This window comes from Saprolegnia diclina (assembly GCF_000281045.1).
Source record: "Saprolegnia diclina VS20 unplaced genomic scaffold supercont1.22, whole genome shotgun sequence".
NCBI lineage: Eukaryota > Oomycota > Saprolegniomycetes > Saprolegniales > Saprolegniaceae > Saprolegnia > Saprolegnia diclina.
The window spans coordinates 251,174-271,279 of record NW_008246089.1 but is presented as its reverse complement, the minus strand read 5'-3'; the positions used below and the strand labels follow the sequence as shown (position 1 = coordinate 271,279).

The 20,106-nt window shown below is 57.6% G+C and overlaps 10 protein-coding genes across 10 annotated transcripts; 3 read left to right on the top strand and 7 right to left on the bottom strand.

The window, feature by feature from the left end:
• Positions 1–808: 808 nt before the first annotated feature.
• Positions 809–4,673, bottom strand: SDRG_07614 (hypothetical protein). The gene is made up of 5 exons (XM_008613459.1): positions 4,525–4,673; positions 4,280–4,472; positions 3,471–4,226; positions 1,598–3,422; positions 809–1,545 (listed from the first exon to the last, which is right to left on the bottom strand). Exons 1-5 carry the CDS (start codon positions 4,608–4,610, stop codon positions 896–898), a joined length of 3,510 nt encoding a protein of 1,169 aa, XP_008611681.1. The 5' UTR covers positions 4,611–4,673; the 3' UTR covers positions 809–895.
• Positions 4,674–5,411: 738 nt separating this feature from the next.
• Positions 5,412–6,971, top strand: SDRG_07613 (hypothetical protein). Its single transcript, XM_008613458.1, has 5 exons — positions 5,412–5,957; positions 6,001–6,059; positions 6,114–6,158; positions 6,203–6,535; positions 6,583–6,971. The coding sequence occupies exons 1-5, from the start codon at positions 5,453–5,455 to the stop codon at positions 6,928–6,930; spliced, it is 1,290 nt and encodes a 429-aa protein (XP_008611680.1). The 5' UTR covers positions 5,412–5,452; the 3' UTR covers positions 6,931–6,971.
• Positions 6,972–7,036: 65 nt separating this feature from the next.
• On the top strand, positions 7,037–9,405 carry SDRG_07612 (hypothetical protein). Its single transcript, XM_008613457.1, has 9 exons — positions 7,037–7,198; positions 7,249–7,324; positions 7,376–7,678; positions 7,725–7,811; positions 7,855–7,947; positions 7,996–8,073; positions 8,129–8,626; positions 8,671–8,889; positions 8,940–9,405. Exons 1-9 carry the CDS (start codon positions 7,071–7,073, stop codon positions 9,237–9,239), a joined length of 1,782 nt encoding a protein of 593 aa, XP_008611679.1. The 5' UTR covers positions 7,037–7,070; the 3' UTR covers positions 9,240–9,405.
• A 294-nt stretch (positions 9,406–9,699) lies between these two features.
• On the bottom strand, positions 9,700–10,358 carry SDRG_07611 (hypothetical protein). The gene has a single exon (XM_008613456.1). It carries the CDS (start codon positions 10,317–10,319, stop codon positions 9,750–9,752), a length of 570 nt encoding a protein of 189 aa, XP_008611678.1. The 5' UTR covers positions 10,320–10,358; the 3' UTR covers positions 9,700–9,749.
• Positions 10,359–10,879: 521 nt separating this feature from the next.
• Positions 10,880–12,180, bottom strand: SDRG_07610 (hypothetical protein). Its single transcript, XM_008613455.1, has 8 exons — positions 12,017–12,180; positions 11,914–11,969; positions 11,807–11,869; positions 11,497–11,748; positions 11,352–11,453; positions 11,273–11,305; positions 11,150–11,197; positions 10,880–11,092 (listed from the first exon to the last, which is right to left on the bottom strand). Exons 1-8 carry the CDS (start codon positions 12,153–12,155, stop codon positions 11,003–11,005), a joined length of 783 nt encoding a protein of 260 aa, XP_008611677.1. The 5' UTR covers positions 12,156–12,180; the 3' UTR covers positions 10,880–11,002.
• A 91-nt stretch (positions 12,181–12,271) lies between these two features.
• SDRG_07609 (hypothetical protein) lies at positions 12,272–13,671 on the bottom strand. Its single transcript, XM_008613454.1, has 7 exons — positions 13,610–13,671; positions 13,474–13,562; positions 13,310–13,424; positions 13,199–13,262; positions 13,079–13,151; positions 12,826–13,033; positions 12,272–12,779 (listed from the first exon to the last, which is right to left on the bottom strand). The coding sequence occupies exons 1-7, from the start codon at positions 13,664–13,666 to the stop codon at positions 12,522–12,524; spliced, it is 864 nt and encodes a 287-aa protein (XP_008611676.1). The 5' UTR covers positions 13,667–13,671; the 3' UTR covers positions 12,272–12,521.
• An 854-nt stretch (positions 13,672–14,525) lies between these two features.
• Positions 14,526–14,897, top strand: SDRG_07608 (hypothetical protein; the record flags this gene model as incomplete). The annotated part of the gene is made up of 1 exon (XM_008613453.1): positions 14,526–14,897. The coding sequence occupies one exon, from the start codon at positions 14,526–14,528 to the stop codon at positions 14,895–14,897; it is 372 nt and encodes a 123-aa protein (XP_008611675.1).
• Positions 14,898–14,900: 3 nt separating this feature from the next.
• On the bottom strand, positions 14,901–16,105 carry SDRG_07607 (hypothetical protein). The gene is made up of 7 exons (XM_008613452.1): positions 15,989–16,105; positions 15,835–15,939; positions 15,712–15,786; positions 15,418–15,665; positions 15,284–15,370; positions 15,113–15,234; positions 14,901–15,063 (listed from the first exon to the last, which is right to left on the bottom strand). Exons 1-7 carry the CDS (start codon positions 16,056–16,058, stop codon positions 14,958–14,960), a joined length of 813 nt encoding a protein of 270 aa, XP_008611674.1. The 5' UTR covers positions 16,059–16,105; the 3' UTR covers positions 14,901–14,957.
• Positions 16,106–16,370: 265 nt separating this feature from the next.
• On the bottom strand, positions 16,371–18,203 carry SDRG_07606 (queuine tRNA-ribosyltransferase). Its single transcript, XM_008613451.1, has 11 exons — positions 17,992–18,203; positions 17,841–17,942; positions 17,675–17,796; positions 17,399–17,624; positions 17,279–17,351; positions 17,162–17,236; positions 17,048–17,103; positions 16,914–16,999; positions 16,810–16,867; positions 16,675–16,765; positions 16,371–16,620 (listed from the first exon to the last, which is right to left on the bottom strand). The coding sequence occupies exons 1-11, from the start codon at positions 18,167–18,169 to the stop codon at positions 16,443–16,445; spliced, it is 1,245 nt and encodes a 414-aa protein (XP_008611673.1). The 5' UTR covers positions 18,170–18,203; the 3' UTR covers positions 16,371–16,442.
• Positions 18,204–18,598: 395 nt separating this feature from the next.
• SDRG_07605 (lactoylglutathione lyase) lies at positions 18,599–19,236 on the bottom strand. The gene is made up of 2 exons (XM_008613450.1): positions 19,156–19,236; positions 18,599–19,111 (listed from the first exon to the last, which is right to left on the bottom strand). The coding sequence occupies exons 1-2, from the start codon at positions 19,189–19,191 to the stop codon at positions 18,638–18,640; spliced, it is 510 nt and encodes a 169-aa protein (XP_008611672.1). The 5' UTR covers positions 19,192–19,236; the 3' UTR covers positions 18,599–18,637.
• Positions 19,237–20,106: the final 870 nt, after the last annotated feature.

The following is a 20,106-nucleotide window of genomic DNA, read 5'->3' as shown; positions in this document are numbered from 1 at the left end:
CGGTCCAAGGATCGGCTTGCGTCCGGAGATCGAACGCCACCCTCGTCTTTGCGTGCTGTCGACATGACCACGCGCGATGATCCCCCTCTGCGTCCAGCGCAATGGTCTATCCAATAGAGAGGCTGGCGTCACGGCCCAAGAGCTCCTTCGACGCTGCACGGCGGGCGATGGCTCGAGTCTTGAAGTATCTATTTTATCGAAACAAGCTTACGTTACTGGGCGCCTGCAGTGCCGAGATAATGTCCACTGCAGCACACGGGCATCTCGTGCCAGTGCATGTGTAGCGGTTGGTTCAAGTCCCATGTTGCTTCTCGGAACGAAATTCTCATTCGCTCGAGAAAGTCAAAGAGAGGAAGCTGAAGTGGACTTGGAACACTGTGCTTCAACGACTACTTGCGCTTCCATACCGCCGTCCATGGAGCCGCTACCGGCACGTAGCTTGGCATGAATGTCTGGACACACGACCGCATGCTAGCACAGTACTACAGAGGAAGATACTACTGACCCCAGCTCTGTCAAGAACCAAGGGTGCAGCTTGATTCGTACGGCGCACGCGGTAGTAAGCAGGAGCGTGCGTGGGCGCAAAGTTACTGTGCAACTTGCAGGCAAAGGTATAGAGTCGATCGAGTCAGTATACCCGTGCTCCAGGCCAGCGTCAAACCTCCGACGGCGGCCAGCGCCCATATCTTTTTTGCTCCTTGTGGTAGAGTCTCTTCTTCCCCATGAGAGCATGGAGAATGCGCCAGCATCTGTGGCCGGAACCCTACCCCTCGTTGGTCCAGCACTTGTTTTTGCGCGTCGCGCTCACTGGTCAGTGGGAACGGTGTTAAGTATACTATTCAATTATGCAAGTTGTGGTGGTGGTGGGGGTGCCGAGGATATAGAATCTATGTGTTTACACGCCCTTGAGCGTCATGGTCATCTTGATGTTCATGGCCGCGAGTTCGTTGGCGAGGTACCGGAAGACGTACGGCATCGCGACGGCTTCGCAGCCTTCGCCCGTCGAGCACGTCGAGCACATCCAAAGCTTGCGCGCGCCGAGGGCGACCTCAATGTCCGAGGCGCCGGCCGTGCTTGCGGCCGCCCGCTGGTTGAGCGTGCTGAGCAAGCTCCCGCACTTGGTGCACACGGTCGCAATGTGCTTGTCCGAGCAGTTCATGAGACGATCTTGGAGGAGGAACGCACAGCCGTGGGCCAAGAGCGAATCGCGCTCCATTTCGCCAAAGCGGATACCACCGTGCTTCTTACGGCCCTTGACCGGCTGGCGCGTGAGCGAGTTGAGCGGACCCGTCGCACGCACTTGGCTCTTGTCGCTGACCATATGACGCAGACGCTGGTAGTAGACCACGCCCATGTAGATGTCGGCGTGCATGACCGTGCCCGTGAGGCCCGAGTAGAGCGGCTCGCTGCCCATGTAGTTGTAGCCGGCCTCCTTGAGGTACACGCCAAACGTATCGATCGCACGGTTCTGCTCGTTGAACTGGAACGGCGTCGCGTCCATGTACTGGCCGCGGAGCGCACCGGCCTTGGCCGCCATCGACTCGACTAGAGAGAAGCCATCATCAGTCCACATTTCCAACCAAAATAAGCCACGTACCAAGCATGCCAATGGTCATGCGGGACGGGAACGCGTGCGGGTTGATGATGACATCGGGGCTCATGCCCGACTCGGAGAAAGGCATGTCGGCCTGCGGCCAGAGAATACTCATGACACCCTTCTGCCCGTGGCGCGATGAAAACTTGTCGCCAATGATCGGGTTACGCACGAAGCGGAGCTTGATGCTGGCCTTGGTAAAGTCCGCGTTCGTGCCTGTGTTGCCGAGGAGGTTGATCTGGTCGATGATGGCCGGCTCGCTCTCCTTGTGCTTCACAAACGACTCCTTCCCGGTCGTCGAGTTGATGTGGCACGCAATTGGCTCGCCGTACTGGATCTTTTGGCCAATGTGCGGAAAGCCATCGCGGTCCAGCGCCGTCGAGATCACTTCGCCGTTCGCCGAGCCCGGCTTGACGTTGCCAAAGTAGCTCTTGGTCGTCGAGTTTTCATTGGGCGAAATGTCGACCTTGATCTGCTTGTAGACTGACGCGTGCCCAAAGCCGCGCTCGTACGCCGACTTGTTGAGAATCATGGCATCTTCCATGTCAAAGCCCGTGTACGAGATGACGGCCACGACGGCGTTTGTGCCGAGCGGGTACTCGTCGAGCTGGTACTCGCGGAGGCGTTCGTTGTGCACGATAGGCGCTTGCGGCGACTGGATCCGGTACATCTTGTTGTCCGTGCGGTGGACGATCGAGTGGGCGGGCGTGCCCATCGTCTGCTTGGCCATCTGGCACTGGTACATGTTACGCGGACTCTGGTTGTGCTCGGAGAACGGCGTCAAACTCGCGACGAGCGAGAGCATGTTGGTCGGCTTGAGCTCCATGTGCGTCGTCGACGCGCGAATGTCGTCCTTGAGCACGGCAATGTTCATAAACACCTGCTCCATCGGGCCAATGTACTCGACGAGGTCGGTCTGGAGCTGCTTGACCGGGCGCGTGAAGCGCGCCGCGTCGCACGAGAGGAACAGACCCGGGAACGGGCCGCCGACAACCGGGAGGATCAAGCACACTTCAAGCGTCTTGTCAACACCACGCTCGGTACGCACGCTGTTGTCCTTGACGGCCTTGGTGTAGCGCAGCGCCTGCTCGATGATCGTGCAGACCTCGGCGGGCGCGCCACCGAGGACCTTGCCGTTGAGCGTGATCGGGAGGTACGTGTGCGGCATGAAGCACGCACCATCGCTGTAGCCGGTCGCCGGCACCATGCCGAGGTCGGCGAGGAAGCGCGCGAGCTTGTGCTCTTCGCCGAGCACCGTGTCGGCCGTGAAGGGCGGCGACGTCACGAGCTGGCACTCGACCGCCAGATGGTTGAGGAGACCGCACGGAGAACCATCGGGGGTGTGCACGGGGCACATGAACCCCCACGAGTCGGGGAGGAGCTTGCGGACCGTCGTCGTCTTCATCGTCGTGAAGAACTGACCACGGTGCACTGAGCGAAAGTGGGAGAAGTACCGGTAGTAGTTGAGCTTCTCGGCCACGATCGTGTAGCCCGCAAGCTGCATCAAATCCAAACCGCTGGACGTGCGGAGGTTGCCCGTGTTGAGAAAGTACGTCATCGCGTTGCCAATGTTGGCCGTGCGCTCCCACGTCTTCTTGAGGTACGCGAGGTCGATGACGCTCACCTTGTTCTTGACGTCGGCGACTTGGCGCTCGATCTGCAGACGCATGCTCACAAGCATCTCCTGGAGCTTTTCCTTGAGGATCATGAGGTAGAGGTGGCCCGGCAAGAGGAGCTCATGGTTCATGACGCTATCCGGGTTGTCTTCGCGAATGTCGCCCTTGGCGAACGCATACAGCTTGCGGATCATCAAGCAGAGCAGCTCGACCTACGCATACGATGAGACACGATATGCCATCGGTTGATAGCTTGATACCTTTTGCGCGCGGCCTTTCTCGCCCTTAGGAATATGCACGAAGACGTAGTCGTCGACAAAGCGGTTGCCGACCTCGACGTTCGACATGTCCTTGTCCAAGAAGGGCACGACCGACCGAAAGTGCTTGCCGAGGTAAGCGAGCGCCTCGTCGCGCGAGTAGACCGAGAAGCGCTTGGACTCGCGCAGGATGAGCTCCATACGCGCCGACAAGTACGTGTTCTCCGTGTCGCCGCGCACGACGCGGTCGTAGACCTCACGGTCCGTGAGCGTGTAGAGCGCCTTGAGGAGGAGGCCCACGGGCACCATAAACTCCTTCTTTTGGATGCCGAAACGCAGCGTGGCGTTGCCGTCGAGGAGGTAGTGGAGCGTCATCGTGACCGCCGACTGGTCGCGGCGCACGCAGCGCATGAAGACACCCTTGTCCGAGTAAAGGTCGCCACGCTTGGCGAACGCGCCACGCGTGACGGCCATGAGCTGGTGGCGGCGCGGCATCTGGAGGAGGCGCACGCAGCGCTCGTTGCCGTTGCAAATAAAGTACCCGCCCATCTCGTTGGCTTCTTCGCGCTTCTGGACGAGCTCGGGCGGCGAGAGGCCCGCGAGGTGGCACCGCTTGGAGCGCACCATGATCGGGATCTGGCCGACCGTGCGCTGCAGGTGCTCGATCGCCGAGCCGCCAAACGACCGGCCGAGCGTCACGACGAGCGGCGCCGTGTACGAGATGCCACGCTGCCGGCACTCGCTTGGCAGCATCGCCTTCTACTCGATACGCGCGTGAGTGCGATGCGCATGATAATAGTGGCATCACGTACCGCGTGGTTGTTGGAGGCGTCTGTGGTCGGGAAGCCAATTTGCGCGCTCTCGATCCAAATGGTCATCTTGTTGCTGTTGCCAACGTCCATCGACAGCGGCGCGATCGACTGCACGGCGAGGTCGAGGCCCTCCTCGAGCATGTAGTCGAACGACGCCACATGCGGCTCCACGAGCTTCAACAGCTTGGGGTTGCTATAAGATATCGTTGGCATGAGCAGAGCGCGGCGAAGCGCATGGTACGTACGTGCGCTGCGGACACGAGCCCGGCGCCGAGGACGGGTTGGTCGCCGGCCACGAGGTCCCAAACTTGGCCTTCGTCGTCGTCGTCATCGTAGCAGGAACCAACTTGGATTTTTGCGTCCACTTAGCTGGATGTGCCGAGAGCCAATCAGCGGCGCCGTCAAATAAACGGTCGGCAAACACGCTGGCGCTTCCGCCAATCGTTTGGGGTATCGCGGCCACAGAGGTTATTCGTTTTGAGAGGTTCCAGCGGTTACGTCGCCGGTCGTCGCCATCAACGCGGCGCCACATCGAACCCCCGAACGCCGAACTTTGTTGCATTCGATCGCCATGGGTAAACGACGTACGTTTGCTGTCTCCTTAGTCATCATTGTACTGGCACAAGCAATCGCCGTATCCTTTGTGGTTCCTTCAGTTTAGTTAGTTCAAGTACCGTACTCGTTCAACATCACTAAGAAACGCCTAAGAAACCCCCAGGTCGGACGCTCTTGAGCGACGACGAGGCATGCATGCTACGAGGTACTGTGGCTCGGTGCGCGGCACCGCATTGTGCTAGCAAAGCTCGGCTGACGCACGCATAGGCCAGGCACCTTTTTAAATATGCGTAGTACGACCTAGCATTGTGGACAAGTTGTCCACAACGGCAGCGAACGAATAAGTGGGCTACCGGTGCCGTCGACGCAATCGTTGTCTCTATTGAGAACAGCTAGCGTGCTGTCGACTACCAGCAGCATAGGCCCAGAGATCCTTGGCGGAGCAGTCGCCGCGTCCCACTCTTGGGCCGAGATCGCGCGTCCGTGTCATTTCGGTGCATCCGGTCGTTCTATCCGGTACCCACGGTTTTGGGTGTCTTTCATTGGCTCGTTTTCAAAATGTACTTGGTGTTTGTATGCCAGCCTGGGTGTTATGTCATTAAAACGAGGCGGCGACCCATGATGGCGGCCAGTTCGTTGTGTCAACGGCAAGTGGTCGGAGGAACCATGGGCGTGGACCGGCGACAGTCGACGAAAATGCCAGCGACCAACCAGACGTCGCCCGTGACGCCTCGGACGTCGCTCTGGAAGGACGCAATACGGCGCCCGTGGAAGCGCGAGCCGGCCACGCCGGGCCACCGCGAGGAGCTCTGCGCAGCGATCGGGCGCTGCCACCCGCGCACGCTCCTCGAGAGCGTCGTCCTCCAGGGCGGCGTGCACCACACGCAGATCGTGTTCGCAGTGTGCAATGGCCGGCCGCTGAAGCGGTCGTGCCTCGACGTGGCGCTCACGTGGTACCGCGCGCAGCGCGGCGGCGAGTTCCACGCCGTGCCGTTCGCCAATGACGACTGGTACCAGCCGACCGCCGAGGACATTGGTGCGACGCTGCTATTGCACATGCGCGCCGCGAGCAGCGACGGTGACGTTGTCGTCAACTGCGCCGAGTTTGGCCCGATCGTTGAAGGTAGACCTACAGACAGCGCCGTGGGACCAACGACGCCTCATAGATCCGACGATCCGGTCGCATGTCGAAAACATCATCGAGGCCCGCACCGCCTTCTTCACGGTATTATGCATAGTCCTGTCATGTCTATGAGACGCGACGACCAACCTTGTGTAGAATCTACACATTGCGCCGAGCAACCACCACGAAATCTCCAAAGACGTACCAAAAGACGTCCTCTTGCAATAGCTCAACAATGGACGTAGGACACGTGGTCGCTGCTCATTGACGACAAGCGCGTGCGCATTAGCTGCGAGTCGTCGCTCATTCCGCCCTTTGAAGCGCTCTACTCGTCGACCTTGCAGATTGCGATGGCGCCGCAACACCCCAACGGCTTTCTCCTTGCCATGGGCCACGACACGCGCGTACCCACGCCGCTCCACCTCAAAGTCGACTCGAACCGCACGCGTGATATCATCTACCTCGTCTTCATGGCGTTCAAGGCCCAAGCGCTGCGTTGTCGCGCGCACTCGGACGCGGTCTCGACGGGGCAGTCGCCGCTCCTGGCGCTTCGCACCGTCGTGTCGCCGACAAAAGAGGTCGTACTTTGAGTGTACGTCGAGCATGAATTGAATCGCGTCATTAGGTGTATGCGCTGCCCTGGCACCAAAAACCTCTCAGTGTGCGGCCGCGCAAGCCGACACTGCTCACGCCGTCAGGCAGCAGTGACGACGACGAGTCGACGCGAGATGACGACGATGATATGTACGAAAACCTCGATGCGGACGACGACATGGACGAAGAAGACTACCTCTGCTCGGCGCTGCTGCAGGACGTTGACGCGTTGCTGCTCGGGCACTCGGGTCTCCAGACCGTCGTTGAGCCGCTGCCGCCCCTCGACGACGACGTCGCGCGCCTCAAAGCGAGAATCGAGGAACTCGAGACGCAGTTGGCCCAGGGGGTAGTGCTGCAGGACCACGCCACGAGCCAATAATTGTCTATAAATCGTAATAAAATTCTAGTCGCTACGCATAATGGTCAATATTGTCGTGACTTGCAAAAGAATGTCAACCCGAGTGGAGTTACGCGCCTAATTATAGTCGACTAGCTCTCGGCGCGTGGCGAGAGGGAGCCATGGAGTCCAAGGAGTCGGACCGGCCCAAGCTCCGCGACATTGGTACGATCGCGATGGAAGCGCTCGGCAAGATCGACACAGTCCTGGCCTTTGAGCTCTCGCTCCTCAACGACGAGATGAAGCACATGTCCTCGCCTCGCCTTCTCCATCCTCGTCGTCATGCATGAAAAATCATAGGGGGCAAGAGAACGAGCTGCTCAAGGCGGAGAACAATACGCTCAAGGCCAAGTTGCTCCAGCAGCGCGAAGACGAGGTCCGTTCGATCGCAGACCGAGACGCCAACTGAGGGGTTCCCTATGGATAGGCGGACATTTACTTTTATTTGCACAAGAAGCTCGACGCCAACTACGAGGTCATTACGCAGCTCGAGACCGACATTGAGAGCGTCAAGCGGGAGAAGGAGGCTGTCACGGACGAGTACGAGACGGCGCTCGCGGTCCAAAACGAGCAATTTTCCAAAGAAAAAAAGGACTGGGCCGAGCGCATGGAGTCGGCCGAGACCACGCTCCAGTCACTCGAGCTCTTCCAGGAGCGCAAAGCTGCACTGGAGGAGACTCTCGAGAAGCTCTCGATCAACCTCGAGAGCGAAAAGGCCACGCACCAGCAGGTAGCCCTTTGCAAGGCGGTGTTGAGAGTCAAATTTTGGAGTATAGCAAATGGTTGAGATTGAACGACGAAATGTACAAGAGAAGGAGCGGATCAAGAAGGAAATGCTCATCAAAATCAAGGAAAACAAACAGGTTGACCATGCGAATTTGCATCAATTTCGTGACGATGGTCTAGAATTTGCTGGCCATGACCGAAGACCAGCTGCACACGACGACCAAGCGCACCATGATGGAGAACGACCAAATGATCTCGGAGCTACAGTATCAAGTTGATACACTCACGCATCTATCGTCACAGGGGCTCATTGCAGTGTAGAGCAAAGAAACCGAGAAGCTCCTCGCCAAGTACAAGACCATGGAAGCCGAAGTCGCGCAGCTGCGTATTCAAATCAAAGTCCGTGCGACCTTACAACATTCATGAACGAGGACACTATGTACATTTCTCGTAGCTCAACAAGGAAACCGAAGTGGAAATGGCCAAACGCACCCATTTTTACCAAAAACTCATCAAGAAACTCAACGAGCGCGTCCAAGCCGATCAGGTCGCAGCGCAGCGTCACCAAACGATGCTCAGTCAAGAAGATGCGTCGAAAGAGAGCGTCAACAAGGCCAACGAGGTCATGATCGGCCTCCTCAGCGAAAAAACTTCACAACTCGAAGTGCAGCTCCGGACACTCTCGTCCGAGCTCCGGGACGCCCGCGATCAGCTGGACGCGGCCCGGGCCGAGAAGACGCTCTTCCTTGGCGAGCAAGACGATACGCTGCGCTTTCTATCCACCGCCATCCACGACATTACGCACCAACTCGGCACAAAGTCCACTGCCCCGAAAGAGTCGAGCGCCAGTGATATCGTGCCCGCCAAGCTCGACGACTTGGGTCCCGCCGACGTCAAGAAGGTGTTGCAAATGCTGTTTCGAAAGCTGCATACGTACCAAGCCAAAATTGTCGTACGTCCTCGACAATGACAAAATGAAAAACGTACATTCTATAGCAACTGGGCGCGGCCAAGTCGTCCGAAAAGACGCGCGAGGCGCTCGAGAAGCAGTTCGGTGTCGAGTTGCCGCCGATTGCGACGCCATCGAGCCCGCTCGATATATTAACCGAGCTCGCCAACCGCGGCAACCCCCCCAAAGTGCTGCCAGAGACGACGAGTATGTATCCCCGCCACGTCGGGCAGCGGTCGGTGGCCAGCCAGACGCTGCCGTGCTGGGTACTGTGATCCTACACATATATATCTCGTGGATTTACGCAACACGTTAGACGGAATTTCGAAAGCAGCCACGACAGCACCACCCGCCGCCGCCATCGCTCGGCAAAAAGGCGACCAGTCTGCACCCGACCAGTTATCGATCGGTCGAGAAGAAGAAGCGACCATCGCGGTTCGAAGAGTGGCCCGAAACAACGTCGTTCCCAACACTCAGTGGTGGGCGACTCGACGATGATGTGCTCGACGCTGGTCTCACGTCCAGCAGCGCGTCCTTGGCGACCGTCCAGCCGCCGATGCGGAGCCTCACAAAAAAGCGCGTCATGCTACCGACGGCCGCGCGCTTACCAACATAGCGCTATCCATTTGAATAGGTGGTAGAACGTCAGCCATAAATGAGCTCATCTCGGCGGCTGGAAGGGACAAGCTTTCGAATGTCTTGGTCTTAGCTGCTGTAGTGGACAAAGGTTTAATAGGTGAGTGCTGAAGCATGGTACCTTCGAATACCAACGCACCTTGCAGCAAAATGAATCGTGCTGAGCTTAACGTCACGGCTCGGAGCTCGATAGGACGTCACATACAGTACAGTGTATTGATGATCCATCATCATACCTCGTCACTACTAGTGCATTCTTGCGTGCGGATATCCTTGGAGATCGAAACTAATTCATATTGTAATGCCGCTCGAGGCCTCCCAACGCACAGTCGCGTGGTCGTGGAACTAATCGTGGTTCCTCGGCCCAATTGCCGAGTTGCGTGTGTTCAGCCACGTCGGAACATCACCTTCCGCCAGCCAAGGTGATGGAAATCCATCAGTGACGACAGCATACATATATATTGGCGATGTAGAAAAATGGCTGGTGCGCTTAGACCGAGAGGCTGCTAAGGATCGTCGCGTTGTGCGACGGCAGCGACCCGTTCACGCCCTTGAGCGCAACCAAGTCGAGCGAGAACGTCGTCGCCTTGGCAAAGCTAAAGCCCGTCGCGCACTGCGTCGCAGTCGTGTTGTCGTTGAGCTTGGTGGCCATGAGCGCGCTCTGGATCGTGATCGAGGTCGGGCCCTTGAAGCCGTCGATCGTCTGGTTGGTCGCGTACACGACGCTTGCAAAGCACTGCGCCGCCGGAATGTCAAACTTGACGGCAGTCGGGACACTCTTGACGAGGAACTGAGCGTTCTTAGCGCCCGGGCACACGCTGCTGTCGCCGGTGCTAGCACCGTTGGCCACCAAGTGGATGCCGTAGCACGAATTGACGTCGCCCGTGACGAAGAACTTGGAGTTGTGACCCTCCATGTTGTTGTGGTTCACCTCCTGCGTGATGACGCCGGCGCCGAGACCAATGAGGAAGATGGACACGAAGGTAAGGACACCGCGCGTGACCTTCTTTCGCAGCGACGACTGGTCCTGCACAAGCGCGTAGTCGGTCTTCTCGTCCATCGTAGTTGTTGGTCTGGGAAAGAGGTAATTCGGAAATGCAGTATTTTGAAAGCAAAGCATGAGGGACCAAGGTACCTTGTTGCTTCAACGATTTCAGTGTGGACCTACTTCCAGGTGCAAGGAGCTTCACGGAGCTTTTCGGAGTTGCTGGCTTGGATTTGCAACCCATACAAACCCAAGGTATCTTCGAATCGCCATATGATTGGAGGAAAAGCAACCAATCGCGGCCGCACGATTTCTGGAACCGGACGTTCCGGCCAATCGACAACGATGGTTGTGGGATACGCCGGAACGTCAACGTCCAAAACTCAACAAATCGGGTGTGCCGTTAAATCGATTTATAGAGACTTCAAGTGATAGTTACACCTGATTGGAAGCCGGCCAAACAATGCACAGTATTCTATTCCAAAAGGTATTATTTTCTACAGGTTTGAACGAAGCGCCACATCGCGGACGCGCTGGCGGAGCTCCAAGGATTCTTGAAGGCGGAAACGCCGGTGCGCATCCGACGAGATGACGGGTGGACCCCCGCGCCACTCTCCTCCACCGGAACAAGAAGCTTCCGCGCATCCGCTTGAATTTCGTTTTTATATGCTGCGTATCAACGCATCGGTAGCTTCGATGCAGTGCACAACACTGAGGTGGGAGCGGGCGGTGGGTGGCGAAAGGTTAGCCACCGCAACCTAATGGAACCGGCCCGTCGTGAGGCGCGAGCTGCCGGCTGTTGCATGGGTGCCGCTGGGGTGGATAGCCGGGGGCGGGGCCTTTTGGAGCTAAATACATTGGTAAAGGCGTTAAAAGGAGCGAGAAGCCATGTCTCTGCGACGTACTTGAAGCAGGAGCGAAGGATTCTTCACCTTCACAATGTTGTTGACTTCCTACACGCATCCATTGCAGGTGAGTGGCAAGAACACCACCATTCGATGCGAGGTGGGGATTAGCCTTCAACGTACGTGCAGCCGCGATTGCAGCGCAGACACGCGGCTCTAAACGCGTGCGTCAGCAGCGTGTTCCGCACGAAAGCCCATGTACCTTGATCGTGTTGTAGCGGAACGTGATGTGCTGGCGCACGATTTCTTCGGGCGCGCGGGCAAAGTCCACCGAGAGGAGCTCGACAAACTTGTACTCCATGTTCTACGCCGCATTGCGAGCCGACGCCTCGTCGTTTTAAAGGTACTTGGATAAAGTCAAGGCGCGCGCGGCCGTCCGACTGCATGAGGTACACAGCGATGTGGTTGTGCGGCTCCTTTATGCAGTTGTTCAACATGCGTACGAGCACGTTGGCGTAGTCGGCAAAGTCGACCATGAGCTTTTGCTGCTCCTGCACGATCTGGAACCCCTCGAGGTCGCAAATGTGCGTATAGTAAAAGAACAGGTCAGACTCGGTCGAGAGCTCAATTTTGAGCGCTCTCAAATCGTTCTCGTCGCCCTAGCCACGTCATTTTGCAGTCACAAACCACGACAGAGGCAAGGAGACGACGACGTACGAGGAGAAGAATCTTGACTTTGATGGCCTCGAGCGTGCCCACTTGCTGCGGCGCATTGTCCGTCTGTCTCAACAGTCAGACGTGGCTGACGATGGCGCGGATAGGACCTGAATACGGAGTTCGAATGGCGTTTCTCGGTCGTACACGACGCGGTAGCCACCCGCTACGTACGTGGCATCGCACCATGATGTCGTATCTGACAGGACGCACCGAGGCTCGGGTCAATGTCGTCCAGCATCGACATGTCCGAGGTGAGACTGCCATGGTGCAGCGAGTCAAACGTGCTTGGACCCGGCGAGAGGTAGTCGGCCGACGTGTCGGGGATCTTGAACGCGCCTCGTGTCGCCATCTTGAAATCTGGCGACGGCTCCCGAAAGGTCACGCCTGTTTGCGATCATGCATTTAGACAGGACCTCTCAAGATGCATATGTCGATCAGCGCTCTCCGCTTGCCACGTCATTTTTGCGCATGGCCTGACATCCGCGACACGAGGGCAGACGGTCAAGAGAGTTACAAGCTCACGTAGACTATGTCAGTGGCTAGCACGCTGGGCGTAGAAGATCGCGTACGACTTGGTTTAGGCGTCGTACTTTAGGTGTGGCTTTAGGCGGTGCACGTGCCGCTGTTCCTCTCCACTGTTAATGGATCGTTAGAGACAAATAGCGATTGTATTGTCAATGTGGAGTGGTCTCATGCAGCTGCGCAAATGAGCCGATTAGAGCTTGCTCTTGCCGTACACGGGGAAGTTGTCGTGCTCGGTGAGGTCCCAAAAGTTGCCCTCGAGGTACATGGCGCCGTCCACGACCGCCGTCGTGCCTGTCGTAAACGACGCGGCCGGCGACAGCAGGAAAATCGTGGCCGCCGACACCTCTTCGACCGTGCCCATGCGCTGCGCGGGAAATTTGCGCGCCAGCTTTTCAAAGAGCGCAGCGCCGCCAAAGTAGTTGCCCACGCCCGAGCTCAGAATCGTGCCCTACGCGAAGCCTTCATCCAAGCTCGTGGACGGCGACAAGACGTACGGGCGCGACTGCGTTGAGCCGGATGCCGCGCGGCGCCCACTCGACCGCGAGCGACTTGGTCATGTTTTCGACGCCGGCGCGCGACGATCCGCTGTGGCTCGAGCCCGGAAAGCCTTTCGCCATGCTTACGAGGATGTTGACAACCGACCCGCCGTGCTCCTTGAGGTACGCCTCGTACGCGTACTTGGTGACAAGGAACGTGCCCGTCCTAATAGCGTCGGTCAAGAGTTTTGCAGCGAAAGTCAAGCTGTACAAGTTGAGGCGGTGCACTGCCTCCCAGCCTTTGAGCGATACGTCTTCAAAGGGTGCAATGAACTGCCCGCCAGCTATGCATGTCCTTCTTCAGTACCGCATCAAGAAGGACAAAGTCGACCATTGTTGACAAGGTAGTCGATGCGCTGGTACTTTTCAAGTGTCGCCGCCATCAAGCGCTTGACCTAGTGACGCAAGGATGGTTCCTCGTCGGCGCCAATGTACAACGTACGTCGTCTTCCTTGCGCACGTCGCAAGCCACGGCAAAGACGCAGTCACGGGCTGCGTGCTTGGGCGAGAGCTCGCTCTTGATCTCGGCGACCGCCGCATTCAAGCGCTCGAGGTTGCTAGGCACGCAATCATGTCATGAGAATAAAGCACAGGATCGCGACGCACCGAGCGGCAATGACGACGGAACAGCCGAGGGACGCGAGTTCGTGGGCGATGCACTTGCCGATGCCCGTACCGCCGCCCGTCACGATGGCCTACACTCGCAGCTCAGCGCACCCCGTCATCGCGCCGGTGCACGTACGACTTTGCCGTCAAAGACGCCGTCGCGGAAGACTGTCTCGGCGGCTCGGATCGGCATGGCGTTTTCAAGACTGCGTGACCGCAAGGGCAAGCTGCGTCCGCCGCTCTCGATTGGTCAAAATAAAAATTCGCCAACCAATCCCAGCACGCGTTCGAAAATCTTATCCGCGTTTCCACTCCTTGCTGCTTGCTGCCACGCCACGTCGCCACGCCAGCGAACGTCGTCGTCAGCGCACACCATCCGCGTGGAGCTTGTGCCAAGACGAACGCGTCGACACGGAGGCTCGTGCGTTGGCTCGTGGTGAAGATGCTTCGCTGGCGACGATTAGTAAATGGCAGGCATGTCTAAACAACGATGGGCAAGAACACTGCGATCAAGAGCAGACAGTACACGCCTGGTGGACGACAATGATGCACCGATATACGTCCCTGCTATCGGCAGCGACGCAACGAGTCAGCGACGGGTCCAACTCTACAATGACATAGTCCTTCGTCTGCGTGGTGCTCGAGCTGCAAGATATGGGCGAAAACGTCGTCCACGCCTTGCCGACATTGCGGCGTAAAGGGCCCACGGAAACCATGCAAATGGTGACAACAATACGAACGACGATGCCACAGTTAAGTACCGAGTTTTACCACTGTCTGCCCACTGCCTCTTTCCACCCACGGGCTCGTGGGGCGACTCTGAGCTAGAGCTCACCGTCCTTTAACAGGCGGGACACCTCTTGTACTCGGCGCGCTTGCTGCGGAACGAAAACCTCATCGCATATTCGTCGTGCGACCGCTCTCGATCCGCGTGGCGCGTTTGTGGCACAGTCCGATTATCCGGATGACGCAACGGACCAGCGGTTGGTGGCAGCGGATTACTAGTTCTTGGAAAGGCCGACTGACGCAGCAGCTCGACGACTAGCACCATCATGCGCCTAATCACGCACAACATGCTCTACTGCAACAAGAAGGGCGTCTCGAACGGCTTCCCGCTGCGCCTCTCGGCCGACGAGACCGAGGTCGTCGCCTCGGACTTCAACGCCGACTTTGTCAAGAAGATGCTCGCCAAGATCGATTATGCTGCGTTTCACGGCGCGGCCACGTCGCTCGGCGTGGCCGACGGCCTCCCGTCGGCCATGACCGAGGCCGACATGGCCAACGACGAGGTCTTGAAGAAGGTGCAGCACGCGCTTCTGGATGTGCATGTGAAGAAGGGCACGCTCACGTGCCCCGAGTCGGGCCGCGAGTTTCCGATCGTCGATGGCATCCCCAACATGCTGTTGCGCGAAGACGAAGTATAAGAATAGGCCCACACGTAGTAATAATGCACGCGCACACATGTTATCTAGCAGTCGTAGTGCTCAAATGACGAGGTCCGACTTGTGCGGCCGGCGGGCCTTGGTCGTGTTAGCGTCGTCGCTGCTGTCGTCTTCCAGTGGCCCGATCTCGTCGTCGTCGAGCAGCTCGCTACAGAGGTGAATGAGCTCCGGCTTGTATCCTCCAGTACGGTGCTTACGTCTTGAGCGACACGCGCGGCTTGGGCGCGACGTTGGTCGTGTCGACCTTCTCGACCGCTTTGATCCACTCGATCGCAAACTTGAACGGTCCTTCCTTGTCGTCGGCTAGCGCAATGCCAATCTACGAGGGCCAATGTTAGGACATGTCCATGCGTATTCTGTAGAGCCACCGTGCGCAGCGAGGACGGGTCGAGCTTGGCCGGGTCGTCCACTTGCACGTAGCCGCGCGACGTCAAGATAAAGTCTGAAAATGCCAGCTACGCCAAGTAGTGAGTGAGTCCATGACGCATGCAAGGCGGTGTACCTCTGCTTCGACCCACTCGTTGGCCGGCGCCTTGAGAAAGCCCATGTACAGATCGTGGGGGTTCCATCCGTCGGCCTGGGCGTTGATGCGATATGTGCGGCCATCGGTCTTGATGCGCATGGCCAAACCCTCGTAGCCGTGCAAATGCAGACCGCGCGGTACGTTGCCGCGAATCGCGCAGTATCCGCTGCGCACGACATGCTGCTCTGTCGGCTGCACGGACAAGCTAAGGCGGCCCGAAAAGACGGCTACGCATGCCATGAGCGATGACCATGGCCACGGAGAACGTCGTACCGGCGCCAACCTTGGGCGAGTCCTTTTCGCTGTCGTCGGCCGTGGGCACAAACTCAAACGCGCACGTCGACTCGCCTAGCGTACTAGGTGTGAGGCGACAAAGCACATGGTGCCACGCCGTACCTCCGATGGCACGGTCGCTCGAGATGAGCCAGCCTTCCGTCGCCTCGGGCTTGTCGAAACGAAACACGTGCGCTTCCGGCGCCACATTGAGGCGTAGGCCCATGACTGTTGCACACACGAGCATGAGCAGCCATGACGGCGTAAGACGACGTACGTTGCTTCGCCGATAGGACGCCCGACTCGGCCGTCAGGACCAGGCGGCGCAGCAGCGAGTTGCGGGACATTGTTGATCAACGTCCAAGCTCCACCGATGCAGATGCGTCGACCGACCTCATCCGGATATATGGACATTTTATCCGGATATACAGTGCAGTGCGATCTTCGCTCGCTTCACAGTGAACGCATGCGACTGCCGCCCGCCACGTCGAGCCACGTCGTGGCACTCGCGCTTCTAGCATGTGCTCACCACCTTGTCTTCGTCTCTCGCACTCCGCAACGCGTGTTCCAATGCTCCGCATTGCTGCGCGTGTAGCGCAAGCTACCACCACTATAAGAACGTAGTATCTCAGTACCAACGTGGGCTCTCGCATCCCAACTGCTACTTCATCGTCGTGGTATTCGTGCAGGTTATCTGCCTTGCTTTCGTCAATTCCGCATCGGATGTGCGATTACGCGTCGTCGAGCGAGATGCCAGCGACGGTCAGCGCCTCGACGACCCACGTCGGGACGGGCTCGGTCGGGAACCACGCCTTCATAAAGGCCCGCACAAAGGCGGGAAAGGTCTCGTTGAGGATCGCGGCGCGCACATTCGACATGAGGTACAGCATGTACGTAATGTTGTGGTACCTACAAGGACAAGCAACATGTGAGCTCACGGCGCGAGACAGAGGCATCGCGTACGTCACGAGCTGCGGGCCAATCGACCCTTCCGTCTTCATGACCTGGTGCAAGTACGCGCGTGTGTACTTGGTGCAGACGTAGCATGCACAGTCTACAACTCTTTTCAGATCCTTTGATTAGAAATGACGCATGTACCTGCGTCCAGCGGCGCCGTGTCGTTGGCAAACTCGGCTAGCTTGAGCCGCAAGAGACCCTAGACACCCGTAAGCGCGAGGCATTTTGCTGTGATGCGGTACTACCTTGGACGTGATGCCCGTGCCAAAGCGCCCCGTGCGGGTCGGGTAGACGCAGTCGAACATGTCGACACCAAGGGCCGAACACACGACTAGACGCGACGTTCATAAGAAGAGGTATCGAGGTCGCAGAGACGTACCGAGGTCTACGGGATAGCCGACACCCATGAGGTACCGCGGCTTGTTGGCCGGCAGCCTGCGCCCAGAAAGATGAGATGACGCGGTGGGTAGGGGTTGCATGGAAAAGGGCTCACCGTTCCGCCGACATGGCGACGACGTTCCAGAACGACGTCTTGTCTTCGCCACCGGCGAGACCGCCGATCGCATACCTACACACATATTTAGTCGTTCCGGTCGTGGTGTCAGCGTACCCTGGAAGGTTGCGCTCGATCATGCCTTGGATGCAGCGGTCGCGAAGGCCGCCCTCCGACGTGTCGAGGCCACCTGCATGTGTCAGTATATTTGTATCCTCCATCATCTCACTTGATTACCTTGGACGATGCCAAAGAGGTTTTGGCAGTGAGGCTTCTTGTGCGCGGCGATGCACCGGTCGATCCAGCGCATCGTACGGTCCGTCGCTTCAAGGAACCGCGCGTCGTCTTCGATCGTCGACGGCGCCACGTCATCGAGCGCCATGATGATGTCGGCGCCAATGTTGTTTTGATGCGCAATGCTCATCTCGGGCGTTAGCAGCATCTTGGTGCCATCGACTGGCGACTAGAGACTACCAATGGCACCCGGCTCGATCCGCGTCGAAGTCCTCCTACCTGGAACTCGACGCCGACTTCGGTGATTTGCGCGAGCTCGAGCAGCGAGACCATCTGGAAGCCGCCCGAGTCCGTCAGGATGTTGCGATTCCAGTTCATGTACTGGTGGAGACCGCCCATGTCTAGTCCATAATCCATGCATGCGTATCTCGTCGGCAACAAGTACCGTCAATGAGGTCGGTGCCCGGCCGCAGCGCCAAATGGTACGTGTTGGCGAGCAAGATCTTGCAGTCGATCGGCGGCATGGCCATTTGCTCGGTCGTAATGCCTACGGCGCGCGGCTAAACGACTGCAACGCCAGCGCTGTTGTCGCTTACCTTTGATCGTGCCCTGCGTGCCCACGGGCATAAAGACCGGCGTGTGCACCGTGCCATGCGGCAGGTGAAGGTTACAAGCCCGCGCGCGGTTGAACGTCTTGAGCACGTCAAGCTTAAGCGCCGGCGACTCCTTCGTGAACTCGACCGGGCCGCCGTCGTGGACCACTTGGCTCTGCATCTTTCCGTTCGTATCACTGGTCGAGGCCCGCGCGATCATTATCCGGCCTTCCGGATACGACCCAGTGCGATCGCGGAGCCCTCGCCCTCGCAGCTTGCTTCAGTACAGTGTAGCGTGCCAGTATGTACTCCATAAACATTGTAAAATGTGTACAATGTGTACAATATGGCATTCCTAGCAGTCAACGCATCGGGTGGCAGTCTCGCGTCGATCGATTGTCTACTATTCATGGCCAGTAAACAACTCAGCTCGGTGCACTAGCAGAAGCTCGGAAGCGGTTGTTGACGGCAGTCGACTGCTGACGTGGTTGCGTCACTACGCCTGTACTTTTGATGGACACAACGGCCATAGCATCTTCTTCCTGCTTTAAGGAAGGAATCCAGCAGATCCCACGCCCATATCGTGGTATCGCTTCTTTGGCCGTGGACCTCACACTAGGAAATCATGTACATTACGAAGAAATCTCATCTACTCCTTAATCGCGTCAAAGGCTTGGATGACATGCGCCGGCGCTTGCACGAGCTCGATGAGGACGCCTTCGCCCGAGAGCGGGAAAGCGTCGTTGCCCTTGGGGTGCAAGAAGACAACGTCAAAGCCCGCGGCGCCCTTGCGGATGCCACCAGGCGTGAAGCGCATGCCTTGCTTCGTCAAGTGGTCCACGCACTTGGGCAAGTCGTCGATCCAGAGACCCACGTGGTTGAGCTGCGGCAAGTGCACCTTGGGCGACTTCGTGGCATCAATGGGCTGCATGATGTCGACCTCGACCGCGAACGGCCCTTTCCCAGCTTCAAGGATGTCTTCGTCGACGTTCTCGCGCTCGCTCTTGAAGCTCGACTTGTACGTGAGGCCCAAAGTGTCGACCCAGAGGTGCTTGAGCGCGCCCTTGTCGAGGCCGCCGACGGCCACCTGCTGGATGCCAAGGACGCGGAACGGGCGCGTGCTCTACATAGAGCGCGTCAGGGCCATGGAACGGACAAGGGGCGTACCGAGCTAAAGTGGCGGCGGAGCGTCGTCGCAAGCATGATGATGGGCCAAGAACAGAGGCGAAAAAGCAAAGTGCCGAGCGGACAACCGGATACGACATACCGGCTGGTATGCAATGCACTTCCCAGACCTTTCTCAATCTTGACGAAGCTTCTTGACGCGTTCTTGACCATTTTGTCAACATTATCCCCACCGAAAAATTGCCGTGGATTCAAGGCAACGACGAAAATGACGAATGAAATACCAACTCTTGCGGTAGCTTTTCGGGGCAATTTGTCGCATTTTCCCAAACCCAACGAATTCATTGCTCTCTGCGGGCAAATGTCTTCTTGACCGTCTCACAAGCCTCCACTGGACCAACTGCCTCCAGAGCACAATACTGTAGCTCGTGTGCTTTGCTCGTCATAGAAACACGTGCAATGAAAGATTGTGTGCATGGGCGTCATGAGGTGGCCACAGAATTAACATTGAAGGTGGTTGACAAGATGAAAGGAGAGTCAGATGGTCCTCCCAGAGGGAGGTCAGAAATTGGTGAAGCCGCATTGTTTGTAAGACGTCCACGGTAATCTTTAGTAAAAGGCGAAAGATTAGTACGAGTAAACGCTTTACTGCGGGATAGTTTGGCACAAGCTGTTCAACATAGTATTGCTCCAAAAGAGAAATCTTGTTCACCGTCTTTTTTTGTTCCCCACGTATACTTTTTCGTTCAGGCCATCTGTTCCGGATACGGAAAGCGAATCCGGAAAGGTCGGTTGGGATGCATGAATTTGGTTGGCTCCGAGGCTCGCTCACGCGAATACCCAATCGCAACACAGAGCGATCATTTTTGAATTTAGGCGCTAGAGCAGAGTAGAAAAAACGAGATCCGCGTGATTCTAAAGTTTGAGATCCATAATAGGTCGCTCCTTGGAGATGCCTTTGCGGACACTATTATTTGTTGATGGAATCTCTCG